Consider the following 21,207-nt stretch of genomic DNA (forward strand, 5'->3'; position numbering starts at 1 on the left):
GCTCAAAGTCCGTCAACTGCACATACGGTTCACGTCCACGCTGTCGCGGCATGCTACCAGTGTTAAAGACTGCGATGGAGCTCCGTATGCCACGGCAAACTGGCTGACACTGACGGCGGCGGTGCACAAATGCTGCGCAGCTAGCGCCATTCGACGGCCAACACCGCGGTTCCTGGTGTGTCCGCTGTGCCGTGCGTGTGATCATTGCTTGTACAGCCCTCTCGCAGTGTCCGGAGCAAGTATAGTGGGTCTGACACACCAGTGTCAATATGTTCTTTTTTCCATTTCCAGGAGTGTATCTCTCTACCATTCCACTCCCGAACAGCGCGCGGGAAAAACGAACACCTAAACCTAACTGTTCAGCTCTAATTTCTCTTATTTTATTTTGATGATCATTCCTACCTATGTAGGTTGGGCTCAACAAAATATTTTCGCATTCGGAAGACAAAGTTGGTGACTGAAATTTCGTAAATAGATCTCGCCGTGACGAAAAACGTCTATGCTTTAATGACTTTCATCCCAACTCGCGTATGATATCTGCCACACTCTCTCCCCTAATACGTGATAACACAAAACAAGCTGCCCGTTTTTGCACCCTTTCGATGTCCTCCGTCAATCCCACATGGTAAGGATCCCACACTGCGCAGCAGTAGTCTAACACAGGACGAACGAGTGTAGTGTAAGCTGTCTCTTTAGTGGACTTGTTGCATCTTCTAAGTGTCCTGCCAATGAAACGCAACCTTTGGCTCGCCTTCCCCACAATATTATCTATGCGGTCTTTCCAACTGAAGTTGTTCGTAACAACCAGGTACTTAGTTGAATTGACAGCCTTGAGAATTGTACTATTTATCGAGTCATCGAATTCCAACGGATTTCTTTTGGAACTCATGTGGATCACCTCACACTTTTCGTTATTTAGCGCCAACTGTCACCTGCCACACCAAACAGCAATCTTTTCTAAATCGCTTTGCAACTGATACTGGTCTTCGGATGATCTTACTAGACGGTAAATTACAGCATCATCTGCGAACAACCTAAGAGAACTGCTCAGATTGTCACCCAGGTCATTTACATAGATGAGGAACAGTAGTGGTCCCAGGACGCTTCCCTGGGGAACACCTGATATTACTTCAGTTTTACTCGATGATTTGCCGTCTATTACTACGAACTGCGACCTTCCTGACAGGAAATCACGAATCCAGTTGCACAACTGAGACGATACCCCATAGGCCCGCAGCTCGATTAAAAGTCGCTTGTGGGGAACGGTGTCAAAAGCTTTCCGGAAACCTAGAAATACGGAATCAACTTGAGATCCCCTGTCGATAGCGGCCATTACTTTGTGCGAATAAAGAGCTAGCTGCGTTGCACAAGAACGATGTTTTCTGAAACCATGCTGATTACATATCAATAGATGGTTCCCTTCGAGGTGATTCATAATGTTTGAACACAGTATATGCTCCAAAACCCTACTCCAAACCGCCGTCAATGATATAGGTCTGTAGTTCCATGGATTACTCCTACTACCCTTCTTAAACACTGGTGCGACCCGCGCAATTTTCCAATCTGTAGGTACAGATCTATTGGTGAGCGAGCAGTTGTATATGATTGCTAAGTAGGGAGCTATATCATCAGCGTAATCTGAAAGGAACCTAATCGGTATACAATCTGGACCTGAAGACTTGCCCGTATCAAGCGATTTGAGTTGCTTCACAGTCCCTAAGGTATCTACTTCTAAGAAACTCATGCGAGCAGCTTTCCCTATTTAAACCTTATAACATGGAAACCAATAACTGTATGAGGACCAAACTTGGTAGCATCAATGTCCAGACTATGGGGTGCTTGATTTCCATGCATCGCAACACCGACGTCCAGTTGCAACTATGGCCACCAGGTGCTGTGATCAGTCTCACACAGCTGTCAGTTTACCCCTTCATTTTACGTGACTGCAATTACCAATGAAGATTTCTTTGCAATAACAATAAACAAGGCTCAAGGTCAGAGAGAGGGGTAAGAAGACAGAGAGAGCGGGGTGAGTGGGAGGAAATGGTGATAGACAAACAAAGGGGCGAGGAGGTGATGCACAGAGAGAGGGATTAGAGGAGGAGGGGTGGACAAACAGGGGGAGGACGAAAAGGGCAGAAAGAGAGGGAGGGGGCAAGGAATTTAGGCTGTATATCCAACAGTCATACATATTTAGCAATTCTGAAGTATTGTCGAGTTCGATACTAGAGGAATAAAAGGTGTTATATGCACATTAATTCGGAAATGCTTTATTTCCGTACTAGAGCTCATTTTCTACCTCTCTTCGTGATCACATTAATCAAGGGAAACATAGAAACAGAACGTACCAGCATTACACGAAACGTTTCCTTACATTAAATGTTCTAGAGACCCTCTAGTTACATTCGGTTAGAATGTACAGTAAGTCGTAATTGTTAGGTCCACCGCGAGTGTTCATTGCGCCACTGGACTGGCATAATTGTTCTACTAGCATCAAGCACGTAGCACCAGCTGTATAGTATACCTCGTGGACTTGGTTTCCAGTACACTGCAATGAAAGTGTACTCAAATGCGGGATTGCAGATGCCCTTTTGAGTGCGGATTAACAGACGGTACTGGACGTGGCGCTCAACTGTTCTGTCGGGAGTGGTTTACGAAACGACTGTGTCGCTATACCAGGACGTTTGAAACGACTGATTGGCGTCGTAGGGAGCATGGGGCGATTTAGTCTACTTCTCGCCATTGTGGGAGGCCTAGGACGGCGACACCTCATCTGGAGGAGGAAATTCTTCTTGAAGTTGACGACAATCCCAGTGTCAGTGCGAGACAGTTGCTACAGGTACCATGTACAGCGTGCGCAGCCACTGCCGGCAGCTAAACTTTTGTTCACGGGTACACTTCTACGATTGGTTTATTCAACAATGTGTCAACCCTCACTTTAGTGTAAATGTGCTGTCAAGGATGAGGCTTTATTTTCACGTGATCATGTAATCTGTGTGGCACACATTACTCGTTAAAGCCTATACTATGGTAAGTGAGCGGGGTTCACCTTATGAGAAAGGATTTTCGTATAGATATCGACCGTGTGAACCTGAATGGTGGCAAATCAGACTTACATCCACTCTGTGATAACAATGATACGTCAAGTAAGTTCGAAATGCAGTTACACGTCAGGATGGACCAAAAGCAACTCTGAAGATGCTACCAATTAGTTAATAATACGGTCGCCAGCCTAATTAGGCATTGACTGAGTTTCTTCCCTGTACAAGTTGGTATATATTCACGCAAAACAACAAGTAGTAACACTGCATAATATAGTAGAATTTTAGAAGCAAAAATTCTATTGAACTGATAGTTTCAAGTTCTGTACTGCTATGGAAAACCATGAATACATAACACTACACTATAATGTATACTACAAAACTTTATACTGTCTATTAATCTGATTAAAATCGGGCATAGGTTACCCAAGAAATAGCACTTTCGTGTCGCACACAAAATGTCAATTTTGATAAAGAGAAAACACTGATAAATTTTGACTTTTATATTGGTTTTAACTTTTGCTGGTCAAACCAATTTAGAACACATCAGAATTCAAATGAATGAGGGGGGACCCTGAAACTCTTATGACCGCTGTATTTAAAAAAAAAATGATGACTGAATTTATTATGCGTTCAAGATTTCCAGTATATAAGTTACTACTCTTTTCATGTTATTTACTGCTCATTTAAATACCTTTATATCTGTCTCGAAATAATAAACTTCATTACTATATCAATAATAAAGGTATCTTTCAACTTCGTTAGACCTTCGTTATTCATTTACTGGTTCATTAACAAAACATTTGTTTAAACACCATTCTAACATAGCTAGTTCTGTAAATAATTATTATTAACACAAATTTTAATTTTCATTTTAGGACACTCGGATTGCACAACATTTGGAAAGGACCCTGTCTAGGTTAGTCGTGAGGATAATTAAATGATGGAAAAGTTCTGGTAAAATTTAGGTTATTATTGCCCCAAACAAACACAGTTTACTCTCTGATCCATACCAATGCAGTACTAAAAGTTTCAACCTGCTAGTATCGATGCGGCGGTTGGCGGGCGGCGAGATGACGAGGCACAGAGCACACATACAACCACAGCTATGGCTCTTGACGTATCGGCACTTTAATTCTTCTTAGCGTCGCAATACCTTTCCATTTAGTGCCTATGGAATTTTTCCATGCTGCGTGGGCGTTGGAACGGCATGCTCGAGGCTCAGTGAAGCTATGTCTTCCAGGAGAGCCGCCTCGCTCCAGAAGGTGTTGCTCAAACCAGTGTCAAACCCCAACTACCACTGAGCCCGTTGTGCCGTGCAGTCCCCGCGTGCATTTTCCCGCGCTCGCCTGCCATCCACCTTTTACCGCTCTCTGACAGACCGGGTATTCACCCGAGGTTTTGCATTCTACATAACCTAACACATTGCCTACGTATGGACCAGACGCACAGTTACAATTTTAAACATCTTACAACAGTTTCAACATTTGATACATTTCAATTCTATTACAATATTGCTTGACATTTGACATAAACATTAATATTCACATTGAAACTTATTTACAATTTTCTTAACATAATGAAACAAGAAAGAAATGAAATCAGAACATCAATTACACAAGTTTATCGAAAAATCAGAAGAAAAAAATTACTTATATGTACAATAGTACAGCGTCGTTGTTGTTACAATCACACTGTAAATTTTCACAGTCAGCACGTATGGGCCTTCTAGAACGCTCACGAAATTGTGCAACAACGTCATTAACAAAGATGTTTTGCTAACGTTCGGGTCAGCATTGTTGGTGACTGTTAGTGCCTCTTGTTCTTCCACCCACGCCATACGGGACAAACTTACACTGCTTTCTTAGGGAATACTGTACCTTTTCTATTGGAACATGTGCGACAAAACATGTACTTCATACACGAAGGAGCTCCTCTTCATCTCACTTTTAGTGTTCCTAGGCTTCTAAATAGTAGATTAATTGACCTATGGATGGATAGAGGTTGACCAGTCGCTATTTCTCCGCGCACTGCGGACATAAACCCAATACACTTTTATCTGCGAGTGCATTTGAAAGCGCCTCTGTACAGAACCCCAGTCGAAGATTAGCATAGCCTTCGTGGCCATAGTGTGGAAGGCCGTGAAAACAAACGCAGTTCTCCAGGTATACATCAGCACATCAAGGACTCAATTCGACAGCGGGTTGATACATGTATCCTTGCTAACGGAGGGCAGTTCGAATATTTAATTTATGAAAAGTGTTTCACACGGTGTTGATACGATCTTTTCCTGTATGTTTCCCGTTTGTTGGATGGTTTTAGGGAGGGGAGCAAACAGCGAGGTCATCTATCGGGTTTTGGGTGGATGAGGAAGGAAGTCGGCCATGCCCTTTCAAAGTAACTATTCCGGAATTTGCCTGAAGCGATTTAGGGAAATCATGGAAAATGTAAATCAGGATGGGAGGACGCGCATTTGAGCCATCGTCCTGCAGAATGCGAGTCCGGTGTGCTATCACCTTCGCTACCTCGCTCGGTGGTGTTTCCCGTGATTAATGTGTTGGAGAGTTGTAGAACTGAGCCCTAACATGGAAATAAAGCGTTCCCAGAACGTTGCTCATACAACTATATTCACACAGCTCATTTCTACATCGAGTGGAACCAAAATGAAGGGGGGGGGGGGGGGGGGCAGGGGGAATAGTGCATGAGAAATCAGATGTTCTGTTACAATTATTGTCTTTTTAGAAAGTCTCTTATCAGTATCTTGAAAACCCAATCTGTACCCGGATACTGCCTGAAGTAGATATCGTCTCTGTGTCTCGTTGTATGTAATTAATTTATTATAATCTCCCATGAGCTTGACGTCCCTCTCTATGAGCCCAGTATTCACACAGCTCATTTCTACATCGAGTGGAACCAAAAGGGGGTGGGGATTAGTGCAAGAGAAATAATAAAAAAATTAAAATAATTCCAAATAAGAGACAGGCTAATGTGCATGTTCCAACTAGCAGTGGAGTGCCTGAGCAAATTTTAACCTAGTTAGTCATAACCGTGACTTAATACCAGGGGTCAGTTACTGTGGGGATAGGGAAGATCTCTTTTTTAATCGGTCTTCTGAGTGGTTTGAAGCGATGCACGACGACTTCCTCTCATTGCTAGCGCCCCTATTTGTGATGGTGAGAGAAAGTGGTGTAACTGTTTAACGATTGGACCAGTCTCAACCACACCTGGTACGTTCACGGTTTATTATGCAGGGAAAAATGCACTGTGGGTAAACAAGCACTATCTTTTTTAAGGGTGGAATGGGACTGTGAAAAGGGTGATAATTCGAGGGCATTTAACTCCTAAGGGTGGGGATGTAAGGAGAAGTAGCACGAAGAGCACGATACGAGAGCACTCACGCAATTTGAACCAAATTTAGTGCGCATACGACTTACTATCTGGGAAAGAAAACTGAGAATGTGTTAGATGACGATTAGTTCTCTTTAGAAAAGGTAAAGTGACCAGAGAGGCAGATCTGACATTACACTTGGTAATAGAAGCAAGACTTTAGAAAAATCGAGACTGATTGATAGAATCTGTCGATCTGGAACAAGCGTTCGGCATTGTAAAATGATACAAGACGTTCGAAATTCATAGGAATTTAAGCTATAGTGAAAGATGGGTAACATACAATATCAAACATAGGTCTTAATTTGAAAAGGAAAGTTCAGAGAATGCACCTCTGGAGCAAAGCATCGCATGGAAGTTAAACACGGAGTCTGAGAAAACCGGAAAAGAAGAGAAACGAGGTGCTCGAGATGTGGTGCTACAGAAGACTGTTGAAAATTAGATGGACTCATAAGGAACGAGGAAGTTCTCCGCAGAATCGGCGAGGAAAGGAATATGTGGAAAACACTGAAAGGAGAAGGGATAAGATGACAGTACATCTTTTAAGAAATCAGGAAACAGCTTCTGTGGTACTAGAGGGTGTTGTAGAAGGTATATACTGTAGATATATATACATTCAGGAAATAATCGAGGACGTAGGTTACAAATGCTACTCTGAGATGAGAGGTTGGCACCACATGAGAGGAATTCGTGGCGGGCCGCATCAAGCCAGTCTGAAAACTGATGACTTATAAAAAAATGGAAATGTTGACACCTTGCTGCGCCGTCGAGCTCTTGAGGGTGACGTCTAAGGGCGCCTCGTTTTCTTGCACCATTACAGAGGATTGTAAAAAAATGAAACATCTAGAGCCGTCCTTGCGATGTCATTTACTGTGTACCCACCACTTTCTGAGCTTCAGTGCTGAAGGGGTTATCACGATCCATTATACGATGCATCAGTGGCCAATATAACTGGTTTACGCAACTGTAAATGTGATGTCGTCTTACCAACCTGGGTTGATTGATAGTCGGGGAGACATCACAGATGCAGTCGGTTTGCGCAAACCACTTATATTGGCCGCTGGTGCATCGTATATGTGGATCGTGATAACCTCTTCAGCATCAACTAAGGCCTGGAGGTGGTGCACTGAAATGCCGAATCTGGTAGCTACACAATAAAGAAGGTCATAAGGACGGCTGTAGGTGTTTCGTTTCCTTACAATAGTGAACGACCGTAGCCTCCCCTAGACTTCCAGTCAAAAGCATACATACAAAAAAAAATTACAAAGTAAGGTTGTACACACCTCTGAGTGAAATTTAAAACTTCTACATCGCAATGGAATCATCTTCACCACATTTCATTTTCTCACAGCAGTCAATGGCCATAGTCTCACCAGACTTTCAGTCAAAAGGATGGACGTACAAAAAATTTACAGAGGAACGTTGTAGACGCCTCTGATCCACACTTCAAACTGTTGCTTCACAATGGAAGACAATTAGAGGTTTTCTAATACTGATCCTTGAATTCTGTTGTGCAGTGTATATTCATACACCAGTAAAATGCTGTATGCCTGGGTATAACTAGTATTGCACAGTGGGTTCGGCAACTGAGTCGGTAGACACTTGACCGCTATTCTGGAGGTCAGGGGTTCAATTCCATTTGAGGGCTATATTTTCTGGCAACGAATTTTTACCGCGAAAAGTGGCGTGTTGCACTAGGGCGGGGAGTCTACGTTAAACTGGGTAAGCCAGTTCTAAGGTTGGTTTGTGTCTCCTATTAACCCTATTTGATACGGATCCCTTTGCTTAAGAAATATTCGAAGATAAGACACATGAGTGTTTTTAAGCAGTCTCCTTTGAAGGAGAACCTCTTTGATTGATCTTGGAGCCTTCTTCAATTCGGGTCTTACGTTGTTTTCAATGACTGGACTCTCTGTTCTGAAAGTCTCGGTCGCCATAGTAATCAGATGTTACTGGCAATTTTCCGAAGTGTTTTACAAATCTCATTTGCATACGCAAGCTGGGTACGTCAATTATTTCACAGATATTTACTCTATCATACACCGAAAAAATATCACGCTTCAAAACAAAAGCGTCACAGAATCTTGTACAGCAAACGACGCTCTGGTGACAATGAGAAGTTTTGTTGATCCATTTAATACGCGACTATTGGGTTTGAAAACTTGCAAAACTTTTTTAACTGTTCGCTAAAAATCCATTTTGAATGTTACCAATCCGAATGGACACAGTACTGCGAGCAAACTGTAACGACTGCAGACATATCTACACACATCAAAAAAGGTTTTGCATCATCTCGGTTGCGAGAGTTCCGGAACCTGTACAGAAAATTGGAATAGAGATCAATATAAACATCATTTCCACCCTTTTTATTTCTCATGAAACCCAAGCATTGCACTGGTACCTCCATACAGCGAGACCCTCAGAGGTGGTGGTCCAGATTGCTGTACACACCGGTATTTCTAATACCCAGTAGCACGTCCTCTTGCGTTGATGCATGCCTGTATTCGTCGTTGCATACTATCCACAAGTTCATCAAGGTACTGTTAGTCCAGATTGTCCCACTACTCAACTGCGATTCGGCGTAGATCCCTCAGAGTGGTTGTCGGGTCACAGCTCTTTTCAATCCCAGGCATGCTCGACAGGATTCATGTCTGGAGAACATGCTGGCCACTCTAGTCCAGCGATGTCGTTATCCTAAAGGAAGATGTGCACGGTGGGGGCGCAAATTGTCGTCCATGAAGACGAATGCCTCGCCAATATGCTGAAGATATCGTTGCACTATCGGTCGGAGGATGGCACTCTCTCATAGCACAGCCGTTGCGGCGCCTTCCATGACGACCAGCGGCGTACGTCGGCCCCACATAATGTCACCCCGAAACAGCAGGGAAACTCCACCTTGTTGCACTCGCTGGACAGTGTGTCTAAAGCGTTCAGCCTGACCGGATTGCCTCCAAACACGTCTCCGACGATTGTCTGGTTGAAGGCATATGCGACACCAATCGGTGAAGAGAACGTGATGCTAAATGAGCGGTCCATTCCGCATGTTGGGCCCATCTGTACTGCGGTGGATGGTGTCGTGGTTGCAAAGTTGGACCTCGCCATGGACGTCGGGAGAGAAGTTGCGCATCATACGGTCTTTTACGCACAGTCTGAGTCATAACACGACGTGCTGTGGCTGCACCAAAAGCGTTATTCAACGTGGTGGCGTTGCTGCCAGGGTTTCTCCGAGCCATAGTCCATAGGTAGCGGTCATCCACTGCAGTGATAGCCCTTGGGTGGCCTGAGCGAGGCATGTCATCGACAGTTCCTCTCTCTCTGTGTCTCCTCCACGTCCGAACAACATCGGTTTGGTTCACTCCGAGATGCCTGGACACTTCCCTTGTTGAGAGCTCTTCCTAGCACAAGTAACAATGTGGACGCGATCGAACTGCCGTATTAACGTTCTAGGCATGGTTGAGCTGTGTACCTCTTTCCTGATGGAATGACTGGAAATGATGGGCTGTCGGATCCCCTCTGTCTAATAAGAGCTGCTCATGCATAGTTGTTTAGATCTTTAGGCGGGTTTAATGACATCTCTGAACAGTCGAAGGAATTGTGTCTGCGATACAATACCCACAGTCAACGTCTATCTTCAGGAGTTCTGGGAACCGGGGTGATGCAAAACTTTTTTTGATGTGCGTTAAGCTCGAAATAAACGACCAAGCTGTCTTTCTTATGGAGTCAAGAACGTTAGCGAGTCAGCAGAATCAATTTCGGGCAACCCCGAACTGCACGTGAAGGAAGATGGAACTCACTGCCACCCTCTACGAATGGGGCGTGGGTCCGGATGACTTCCCAGGGATCGCCCGGCTCGTGGAATGGCGTCATCACGGTGAGGTTGTGGCCCCTACGGGCGAGCTCGACCAGCAGCTCCCGGTGCATGATCCAGTGGCTGCGGCCCTCCCATGGCAACACGGCCAGGATGTTGGCGCCACGGACTGCGTGCAGGCAGCACCACACCATCACCGACACCAGCGCCGGCACCTGCAACACCGTCACATCCTCACTGAGGCCTCTGTCGCAGCCCGTCACTCGTTGTCTATGGGTCACTTACAAAGCAGTGGGAGTGCAGTAGAGGCTTATTCACAAGTTTCTTCAGGGTTTCAGGGACTGACCACCCAAAGACTACCAGATGCACAGGAAACAGACATGTATGAGTGGCTAGAGCATGCTCCAGAGTTTTAAAGTCACATTACAGGTGCACTGTATTCATGCTGTTTGCGAAGTGGCGACTGCTAGCTGCTCTTCCAAATTAAGTGGCAGCTCAGGCAGTAACACAGAGTCTTTGACATAAGCCCACACGAAGAAATCACATGGCGTTAAACCAGGTGACTACGGGGGCCACAGAAGAAGACGAGAGTCAGGATGCAAAACACGTCCAATTTGACGCTGAGGCAGTTAGGGGCTGTGATCACGAACCTATGAAGGAATTGGTGACGGAGTACTGTATTGCTGCAAAATGAAGTCTACATTTATGTCTACATACGTACTCCGCAAACTACGGTACGGTGCATGGCGGAGGATACTCTCTACCACTACTGGTCATTCCCTTTCCTGTTCCACTCAAAAGAGAGCGAGGGAAAAAGGTCTGTTTGCCTCCATTTGAGCCGTAATTTCTCTTATCTTATTTTCGTGGTCCTTACACGAAATGTACGTTGGCGGCAGTAGAATCGTTTTTCAGTCGGCTTGTCCTCGTAAGGGATGTCACCATTCCTCCAGGGATTCCCGTTTCAGTTCCCGAAGCATCTATGTAAGACTAACGCGTTGTTTGTTGTGTTGGCAGAAGAGCCAACACCGTGTTACTAGAGGAGGCCGAAAGGCACGCGTTTTAGCTCACGCAGGCTGGCGTGAGAAGGGAAGGACTATACTGACGTGAGGTCTGGAACATGACAAGGAATGAGAATTCAGAAAGCGTACGTAATTAGTTTGATACTTAACTTTAATCCATTAATGATGAACGTCGCTCTTGACGGTACATGAGTCACAATATTATCTGTTCAGAAGACATAGTAACTTAATATGGCGCCTTGCTAGGTCGTAGCAAATGACGTAGCTGAAGGCTATGCTAAACTGTCGTCTCGGCAAATGAGCGCGTATGTAGACAGTGAACCATCGCTAGCAAAGTCGGCTGTCCAACTGGGGCGAGTGCTAGGGAGTCTCTCTAGACTAGACCTGCCGTATGGCGGCGCTCGGTCTGCAATCACTGATAGTGGCGACACGCGGGTCCGACGTATACTAACGGACCGCGGCCGATTTAAAGGCTACCACCTAGCAAGTGTGGTGTCTGGCGGTGACACCACACTGTTCGTATCTTCCGGTAATAATCCTAGCAGCCCAACTCTGAATTGCTTCGATGTAATCCTTTAGTCCGGCCTGGTGCGTATCCCAAACACTCGAGCAGTACTAAAGAATGAGTCATACTAGTTTCCTCCTTTACAGATGAACCACCGTTTCCTGAAATTCTCCCAACTGTCGACCATTCATTTTCCCTACTAAAAACCTTACATGCTCGTTGCATTTCATATGGCTCTGCAACGTTACATGTAGATATTTAATCGACGTTACTCTGTCAAGCAGCACACTAATAATGGTGCATTCTACCATTATGAGTTTGTTTTTCCTGCTTCATCTGTATTAACTTGGCCGGCCGGAGTGGGCGAGCGGTTCTAGGCGCTACAGCCTGCAACCGCGCGACCGCTACGGTCGCAGGTTCGAATCCTGCCTCGGGTATGGATATGTGTGACGTCCTTAGGTTAGTTAGGTTTAAGTAGTTCTAAGTCTAGGGGACTGATGACCTCAGAAGTTAAGTCCCATAGCGCTCAGAGCTATTTGAACCATTTGTATTAACTTGTATTAGAGCTACCTGCCATTCACTGCACCAGCTTGAAAGTTTGTCTAAGTCATCTCATATCCTCCTACAGTCACTCAACTTCGACACCTTCACATGCATCACACATCATTAGCAAACAGACGCAGATTGTTCCCCATCCTGTCCGCCAGATCGTTTGTCTGTACACAAAATAACAGCGGTCCTATCACACATCACTGGAGCACTCCTGACGATACCCTTGTCTCTGATGAACAGTCGCCATCGAAGACAACTCACTGGGGTTTTGTTACTTAAGAAGCTTTTGAGCCTCTCACATATCTGTGAACCTATTCCATACGGTCGTACCTTCCTTAAAAGTCTGTAGTGAGGCACGGGTCAAATGCATAACGGAAATCTAGGAATATTGAATATGCCTGTTGCCATTAGCGCGTTATTTTGCAGGATATCATGTGAGAAAAGGGCAAGCTGAGCTTTACATCGGTGATTTTTTCTAACACCGTATTGATTCTTGGACAGAAGCTTTTCTGTCTCAAGGAATTTTTTTTATATTTGAACTGAAAATATGTTCAAGAATTGTGCAGCATACCGATGTTAAGGATATCGGTCTGTAATTTTGTGGGCCCATCCTTTTACCCTTCTTGCATACAGGAGTCACATGTGCCTTTTTCCAGTCACTTGGGACTTTGAGCTAAATTACTTTATACCTGAAAGGTTAGCAAATATACGAAGTACATTATATGAGTGCCACCTTTTTCATTTAACCGTTTTTGATTACATCCTCTAATGATTAAACGCAGCCGCGCGGGATTAGCCGAGCGGTCTAGGGCGCTACAGTCATGGACTGTGCGGCTGGTCCCGGCGGAGGTTCGAGTCCTCCCTGGGGCATGTGTGTGTGTGTTTGTCCTTAGGATAATTTAGGTTATGTAGTGTGTAAGCTTAGGGACTGATGACCTTAGCAGTTAAGTCCCATAAGATTTCACACACATTTGAACATTTTTTGATTAAACGCAACACATCCTAGTACTTACGAAATAAACCTAAGTTATTTCTATTCATGTATCAATAATATCGGGATGACACTGAAAATAAAAAAATAAACACGAACAGATTATTTTCCGCTCCAGAAAAAAATTGATCCCTTGAGGAAATCCTGTTGGGTAGCTACAAAAATAATAATCTGCAAAATAGTTAATTATTGTAAGAATAAGATGAAGTGTTGGGCCACGGTTTAGTCTGGAGCATTAAACTGCCTAGCGCCAATACAGCCAAATGACATAATATGGAGAGTGGTACGGTCATTATGGTGACCACACAGTATGAGGTAAGAAGACGTATTCAGAGTGCACGAATGCTTGTTCAGTATTCCGCTGATAGGAAACACAGCCGCCACCGCATCTGAAAAAGGGAAGTTGGGACACCTTTCAGCTATGACAAGCCATCCAAAAAAGCTTACCGAATGAGAAAAGCAGCCCAAGTGAACTCACTATTGCTGCACGTTGTGGCAACGTCACTGACTTGTGGTAAATTGGAAATTTACTTACGCTAAGAACAACATACACACCCATGCCCCACTGACTTGGGTTGGCTTCCAGGCTAAGGTGATGGCAACGGGAAAGCAGTAGCCAACCTGCTTCACATAAATAGTATTTGAATCTCACACTCCCTCTCTCAGTGTGCTGGGATGTACACGGCTGATATATAGCTGTGTAGGTAATGCTGAGCTACGCTGCCAGTGCCATCCTTAAGGTCGAGATGAAGACCATACAGTGATGCAGGTAGCCACGTACTCTGGATTAGGCTAGAGAAGCTACAGGCATCCACTTGTGCAGAAGAATGTACAGGGTTACTTGGCATCTGAATTTGAGTCACCTAGTGGGTCTGAGGTCATCCACATGTGGGACGTGTGTTTAAGTCCAGACTGGTAGTTGCCAGACTAGCCTCTCTCTGCACTCCAGTCCTCGAGGACCAAGTAGTCGCTGACCAACACCCAGGGCAGCAAATGCATTTGATGTCGAACAGGCTGCGAGCTATGGTTTGAATAGCATCCTTCCATATACTGTATTCCATGGTCTGAGGCAGGCATGCAGCCTGGACCTGGCTGCCGTTCACTGTCCCTGGCACACAGTCCCTGTCAGCTACTGCATTCCTGCTGCTGCCATCAAGTGATGCTGTCTAGGCACACGGCTGCCCAGTCAGGCGTGCTGACACCAACAGGTGACAGTGCCTGCTGGCTGGGGTGGCCGAGCGGTTCTAGGCGCTACAGTCTGGAGCTGGGCGACCGCTACGGTCGCAGGTTCGAATCCTGCCTCGGGCATGGATGTGTGTGCTGTTCTTAAATTAGTTAGGCTTAAGTAGTTCTAAGTTCTAGGGGACTGATGACCTCAGAAGTTCAGTCCCATAGTGCTCAGAGCCATTTTTTTGACAGTGCCTATGCACACTGCTGCCCAGTCGTCCTGCTGATGCCAGCAGGTGATGCTGCCTATGCACACTGCTGCCCAACAGGGGGTGACGCTGCCTACGCACACGGCTGCCCAGGTGGCCCTGCCGACACCAGCAGGTGACACGACACTGCCTATTCAAACTCCTGCCCAGGTGGTCCTGCTGACACCAGCAGGTGACGCTGCCCATAAACACAGCTGCCCAGGCAGTGCCTATGATGCCAGGGTGTGACTCTGTCTACGCAGACTTCTTTCCAGGCGGTCCTGCTTACGCCAGTGGGTTGTGCTACCTATGCACTCCGCTGCCCAGGCTGTCCTGCTGATGACAGTGGCTGATGGTGCTTATGCACACCGCTGCCCTGGTGGTCCTTCTTATGTCAGCAGGTGGTGCTGCCTAGACACATTGCCGCCCATTCCGTCCTGCTGATGCTATTCATATTGTCGACCACGTGGTCCTTCTAATGCCAGAGGGTGACACTGCCTGCACACCATTGTCCAGGCTGTCTCACTATGCCAACGACCTCCACTCCAGCAGCAACCACAACTTTGCAGTTAACATGAATGAAAGTCTAATCCATTGAGGGGTGTCTTATTAGTAGTCTGCCACTCGCTTCCAGTCACCACCATGTGGTACTTGTTTTTCGGACATGGCAAACAGATGCTAGTGGAAATTCAGTTCGCAGGAGAATAAGCAGTACACTTTAAGGAGCACGTTATTTGCTAATTTTATCTGCCCTGTGAACAAAATCAAGTGTAAGTTAGTTCTGAAGCACAAGGAGGGAAAAACATATAGCAAACACAAGAAGGAATTAATGTAGGGTAATGTAATATCAGGAATACATTTGTCTAGGTAACATTTTAAGCGATTGCAAGACCACAGGCTAACGTAAGCGTGAGATAAGACATTGTAACCGGTGTAACCGCCAGAACGATGAATACAAAGATGCAAACGTACATGCATTGTGTTGTACAGGTGACGGATGTCAGTTTTTGGGTTGGCGTTCCAGGACTGTTGCATTTGGTTGGTCAATACAGGAACAGTTAATGCTGTTTGTGGAGTTGTCGTCTGATAATGTGTCATATGTGCTCAATTGGACACAGATCAGGTAACCGGGCACGCCAAGTCAATATGTTGACACTCTGTAGCGCATGTTGGAAAACACCCAGTGGTATGCTGTTCAGAGCCGGACGGAGTGGCCGCGCGGTTAAAGGCGCTACAGTCTGGAACCGCATGACCACTACGGTCGCAGGTTCGAATCCTGCCTTGGGCATGGATGTGTGTGATGTCCTTAGGTTAGTTAGGTTTAAGTAGTTCTAAGTTCTAGGGGACTTATGACCACAGCAGTTGAGTCCCATAGTGCTCAGAGCCATTTGAACCATTTATGCTGTTCAGAAATGACAGCACAAAAAAGTCGAATCAACTGAGTGCCGTGCAAATTTGCAGTCAGGGTGCATGGGACAAGCACGAGAGTGCTGCACTTGAAATACGAAATCACACCACACCTCATAACTACAGGTGTAGGTCCAGTGTGTCTAGCAATCAGATAGGTTGTTGCAGGCCCTCATATGGTCTATTTTTTAACTAACACGCATCCATCTCTGGCACAGAGGTAGAATAAGCTTTCAATAGAAAACACTACAGATCCCCCAAGCTGTCCTACATTCAGCTCTGGCTTGACACCACTGAAGTCGCGAATGGCAGTGGTTTGCGGTCAGTGGAATGAACGCTGCTGTCCTTGAAGTAACCGACTGTAACAGTTTATTGTGTCACTGTGATACCAACTGCTGCTCAGATTGCCGCTGCAGATGCAGTATGATGCGCCAGCCATACCCCAAACACGGTCGTCTTCCCTCTCGGTAGTGCCACGTGGCCGTGCTGAGCCCGGTCTTCTTGTGACATTGCAGTCTCGTGACCACTGCTGCCAAGAACCGTGTACAGCGGCTACATTCCTGCCAAGTCTTTCAGCAGTATTGAAGAAGGAACATCCAGCTTCTCGTAGCTCAATGAAGTGCTGATAATCGTACACTACTGGCCGTTAAAATTGCTACACCAAGAAGAAATGCAGATGATAAACAGGTATTCATTGGACAAATATATTATACTAGAACTGATATGTGATTACATTTTCACGCAATTTGGGAGCACAAATCCTGAGAAATCAGTCTCCAGAACAACCACCTCTGGCCGTAATAGCGGCCTTGAAACGCATGCAGCTTCAACGCGATACCACAGTTCATCAAGAGTAGTGACTGGCGTATTGTGACGAGCCAGTTGCTCGGCTACCATTGACCAGACGTTTTCAATTGGTGAGAGATCTGGAGAACATGCTGGCCAGGGCAGGAGTCGAACATTTTCTGTATCCAGAAAGGCCCGTACAGGGCCTGCAACATACGGTCGTGCGTTATCCTGCTGAAACGTAGGGCTTCGCAGGGATCGAATGAGGGTAGAGCCACGGGTCGTAACACGTCTGAAATGTAACGTCCACTGTTCGAAGTGCCGTCAATGCGAACAAGAGGTGACCGAGACGTGTAACCAGTGGCACCCCATACCATCATGCCGGGTGATACGCCAGTATGGCGATGACGAATACACGCTTCCAATGTGTGTTCACCGCGATGTCTCCAAACACGGATGCGACCGTCATGATGCTGTAAACAGAACATGGATTCATCCGAAAAAATGACGTTTCGCCATTCGTGCACCCAGGTTCGTCGTTGAGTACACCATCGCAGGTGCTCCTGTTTGTGATTCAGCGTCAAGGGTAACCACAGCCATGGTCTCCGAGCTGATAGTCCATGCTGCTGCAAGCGTCGTCGAACTGTTCGTCCAGATGGTTGTTGTCCCCATCTGTTGAGTCAGGGATTGAGACGTGGCTGCACGATCCGTTACAGCCACGCGGAGAAGATGCTAGTGATACGAGGCCTTTGGGATCCAGCACGGCGTTCCGTATTACCATCCTGAACCCACCGATTCCATATTTTGCTAACGGCCATTGGATCTCGACCAACGCGAGCAGCAATGTCGCGATACGATAAACCGCAATCGCGATAGGCTACAATCCGACCTTTATCAAAGTCGGAAACGTGATGGAACGCATTTCTCCTCCTTACAAGAGGCATCACAACGTTTCACCAGGCAACGCCGGTCAACTGCTGTTTGTGTATGAGAAATCGGTTGGAAACTTTCCTCATGTCAGCACGTTGTAGGTGTCGCCACCGGCGCCAACCTTGTGTGAATGCTCTGAAATGCTAATCATTTGCATATCACAGCATCTTCTTCCTGACGGTTAAATTTCGCGTCTGTAGCACGTCATATTCGTGGTGTAGCAATTTTAATGGCCAGTAGTGTAGAAACACGCTTCCAGTCCCATAGTGGTTACAGCCATTTCAATCATTTTTTGACTTATTATGAAGAGGTATCTGTGGTGGAGTTTACTAAAGACTCAGAACAAAACCCGGGTTGGAATTCAGTATGCAGCTGTTGTTTTGTGTGTGTGTGTGTGTGTGTGTGTGTGTGGTGATTCATAGAGCTAATTTCATTTTATTATTTTACAGATCCACTAGCTGATAGACCGGCATCACCCTCGCCACCACTATAGATGGACGAACCTCCAAGTTGGTATTTGTTGCCCATGAAGAGGAGGAGGAGGTGGAGGAGAGCGATGTTGAATTTTTGTGTGCACTCGTAAAAATAGATTCAAATAAATATTTTTTTCCATACCTTGCATCTTTTACAAGACTACTTCCTTACGATATAGTACTTGTGTGTGTGTGTGTGTGTGTGTGTGTGTGTGTGTATTTACGCTAAACAACGACAAAAATTTCGTGTTCATGAATACGATCCTAGAAGAACAGTTGAACGGAATGGATAGCGTCTTGAAAGGAGGATATAAGATGAACATCAACAAAAGCAAAACGAGGATAATGGAATGTAGTCGAATTAAGTCGGGTGATGCTGAGGGCATTAGATCACCAGTTTAGTATTGGGGGGCAGTGTGGAGGGTAAAAATAGTAGAGGGAGACCAAGAGATGAATACACTAAACAGATTCAGAAGGATGTAGGTTGCAGTAGGTACTGGGAGATGAAGAAGCTTGCACAGGATAGAGTGGCATGGAGAGCTGCATCAAACCAGTCTCTGGACTGAAGACGACAACAACAACAACAACATAGAGTGCAGTCTACCATGCTCCTTATGTATGTAGAGGCAGATGTAAGCTTGGAAATGAGGCGAATTGTGTTTCTTCAGTGTTTTGGTGTTATTTTCGCTAAAGACAGATGGCCGTCAGTGTGAAGCAGCAGTGAGTCAGACAGCCTCTGTTACTTACCTGCACGTGGACCTTCATGTCGGGCAGCACACAGCGAGGCACCACGCAGCCGTATCCACACCGCCGCAACTGTTGACAACACGCGCGCTGATCAACGGGTGACTAACCACCGTATTATACAACAGCTAGAGGTAGCATATATACCTCGCGCCACTCCTGTAGTGCGCATGCGCGAACGTTGTCGCTCTCATTTACTTGTGACGCACGGTGATATCTTAATTGACTCCGTACGTATGCGGTATGTCAACACTGACGTAAACTCTACAAGAGGTTTGGGAGGTATGTTAAAAGAGCGCATCCTTCCAAGGCAGAAGAAATTGTGGCGAAGACAATAAAGAAAACATGAGAATCTGTGTAACACAGTATTCAATCAGGTGTCAGCCCTTCGGCGGCATGAAGGACAAATCGACGCATCTCGTGACATAAAGGTTGCTGTTAACTGCTCTCTTCTGTGACTTCACCGCTTCGAGGAAAGTACACATTATTCAGGGTTTCCAGCATATTTCCGATATCTAACTAGTGTAGCACGAAGTAGAGTATCAAAAAAGTCAGTGACTTCGCTTCATGGAGAGAAGTAACTGAAACGGTGGGTAATGATTAAAAAAAATGGTTCAATTGGGTCTGAGCCCTATGGGACTAAACATCTGAGGTCATCAGTCCCCTGGAACTTAGAACTACTTAAAGCTAACTAACCTAAGGACATCACACACATCCTTGCCCGAGGCAGGATTCGAACCTGCGACCGTAGCGTTCGCACGGTTCCAGACTGAAGCGCCTAGAACCGCTCGGTCACCCCGGCCGGCAGTAATGATTCATTCATCGGCTTGAGATGTGTCGCAAGTTGTACTAATGGAACGAAAATTCGGTCACCGGTATGGTGACACTTGTAACTGTAAACTTTCGTTTCGTTGGTACCATTTTCAACGCCGCTTGTATGTAAAAATCAACCGGTAAACGGCATATGAAAACACAGGGAAAAAATAATGTAAATGGATTTTACCCAGCTGGGATCAAAGTGAAGGAGTTCATGGTTGGAACCTGTTACTCTTCCTTTTAGTCGACACACTTGGTTCATAAGAGTGATGTGGGTCATTGACGCTTCCAGCAACAGGGGAAGGAAGAAATTACGAGCAAAAATCTGCTCACCTTCCACTGGATACAATCTTGGAAGAAGTCAGAAAGTGAAATGCCTATGAACTAGACAGTACCCACATCTTTTTAAAACAAACAAAAAAAAAAAAAAAGAAATAAGGGTACAACATTGGCCAAATGCGAATAGAATTCGCCTTCTGAGGGTTCCGTACAAACTTAATTATGTATATAGATAGTTCATCCATCCCGATAATCGAATTTTTTTTATTCTTATCTTTTATCAACATCGATAATGGCAAGATATCGGCTCCTGGTATTCAACGACTTTCGAGAATGTTTCAATTTTAATTTTTAAGTACTTTTTTGTGTAATTTCGCTTTTGCTGTTGTAATTCGTGAGAAAAAGGGGTTTAACAGACGGACAGGCAGATGGATAACCAACGATAAACAAATACTTTTTTCATGCGATACAAGCACAAATTAAAAATTTTCGGATTTTTTCATTTACTTATACTGTGAAATCTTGCTTATTGCTGAATTTCAAGATTCTATGTCAACGGTGAGTACACTAAAGGCTTTGATGAGTGAGTTTGCGAGTATCAAAATATATTATATAAATTGCCGCGTCTTCTGGCTCCATTTACTTGCAAGCTTAAATTTTTTACACCACCAAGGGATAGTAGCAATCAATACGTAACATAAATTTCAACTTGATAAGTCCGTTGCTGAGAAAAAAGGGTTCCTGACACCCTCGGACAGACAGACAGGCAGGCAACTGGACAACGAAGTGATCCTATAAGGGTACCGTTTTTACCGTTTGAGGCACGGTACCCTCTAAAGAGAATTGCACGCCACATCGGAAGAAGAAGTTTTGATTTAAACTGCGCCGTTATTAAACGTCAGGAAGATGGAATAAATCTGTCCGTATGGGTGAATGAAACATAAGAATGTGGAAGATCCTGTGTTTTCTCGTGTCCTTAGGTGAGTGGCCCGAGCAGCGGGCAGCCGGGCCCGGGTTCCAATCCCGACCGGGTCGTAGATTTAATCGGCTCGGC

The 21,207-nt window shown here is 45.4% G+C and overlaps 1 protein-coding gene across 1 annotated transcript in view; it reads right to left on the reverse strand.

The window, feature by feature from the left end:
* LOC124545918 (UDP-glucosyltransferase 2-like) overlaps nt 1-19,105 on the reverse strand; it is a 77,330-nt gene extending 58,225 nt beyond the window's left edge. Inside the window, exons 1-2 of the mRNA XM_047124879.1 lie at nt 19,062-19,105; nt 10,223-10,451 (exon numbers count right to left, since the gene is read on the reverse strand). Coding sequence (XP_046980835.1) covers nt 10,223-10,451; nt 19,062-19,079 — 247 coding nt within the window. The 5' untranslated portion in view covers nt 19,080-19,105. The remainder of the gene's footprint in view (nt 1-10,222; nt 10,452-19,061) is intronic.
* Nucleotides 19,106-21,207: the final 2,102 nt, after the last annotated feature.

This window comes from Schistocerca americana, chromosome 8, assembly GCF_021461395.2.
Source record: "Schistocerca americana isolate TAMUIC-IGC-003095 chromosome 8, iqSchAmer2.1, whole genome shotgun sequence".
In the NCBI taxonomy this organism is placed as follows: domain Eukaryota; kingdom Metazoa; phylum Arthropoda; class Insecta; order Orthoptera; family Acrididae; genus Schistocerca; species Schistocerca americana.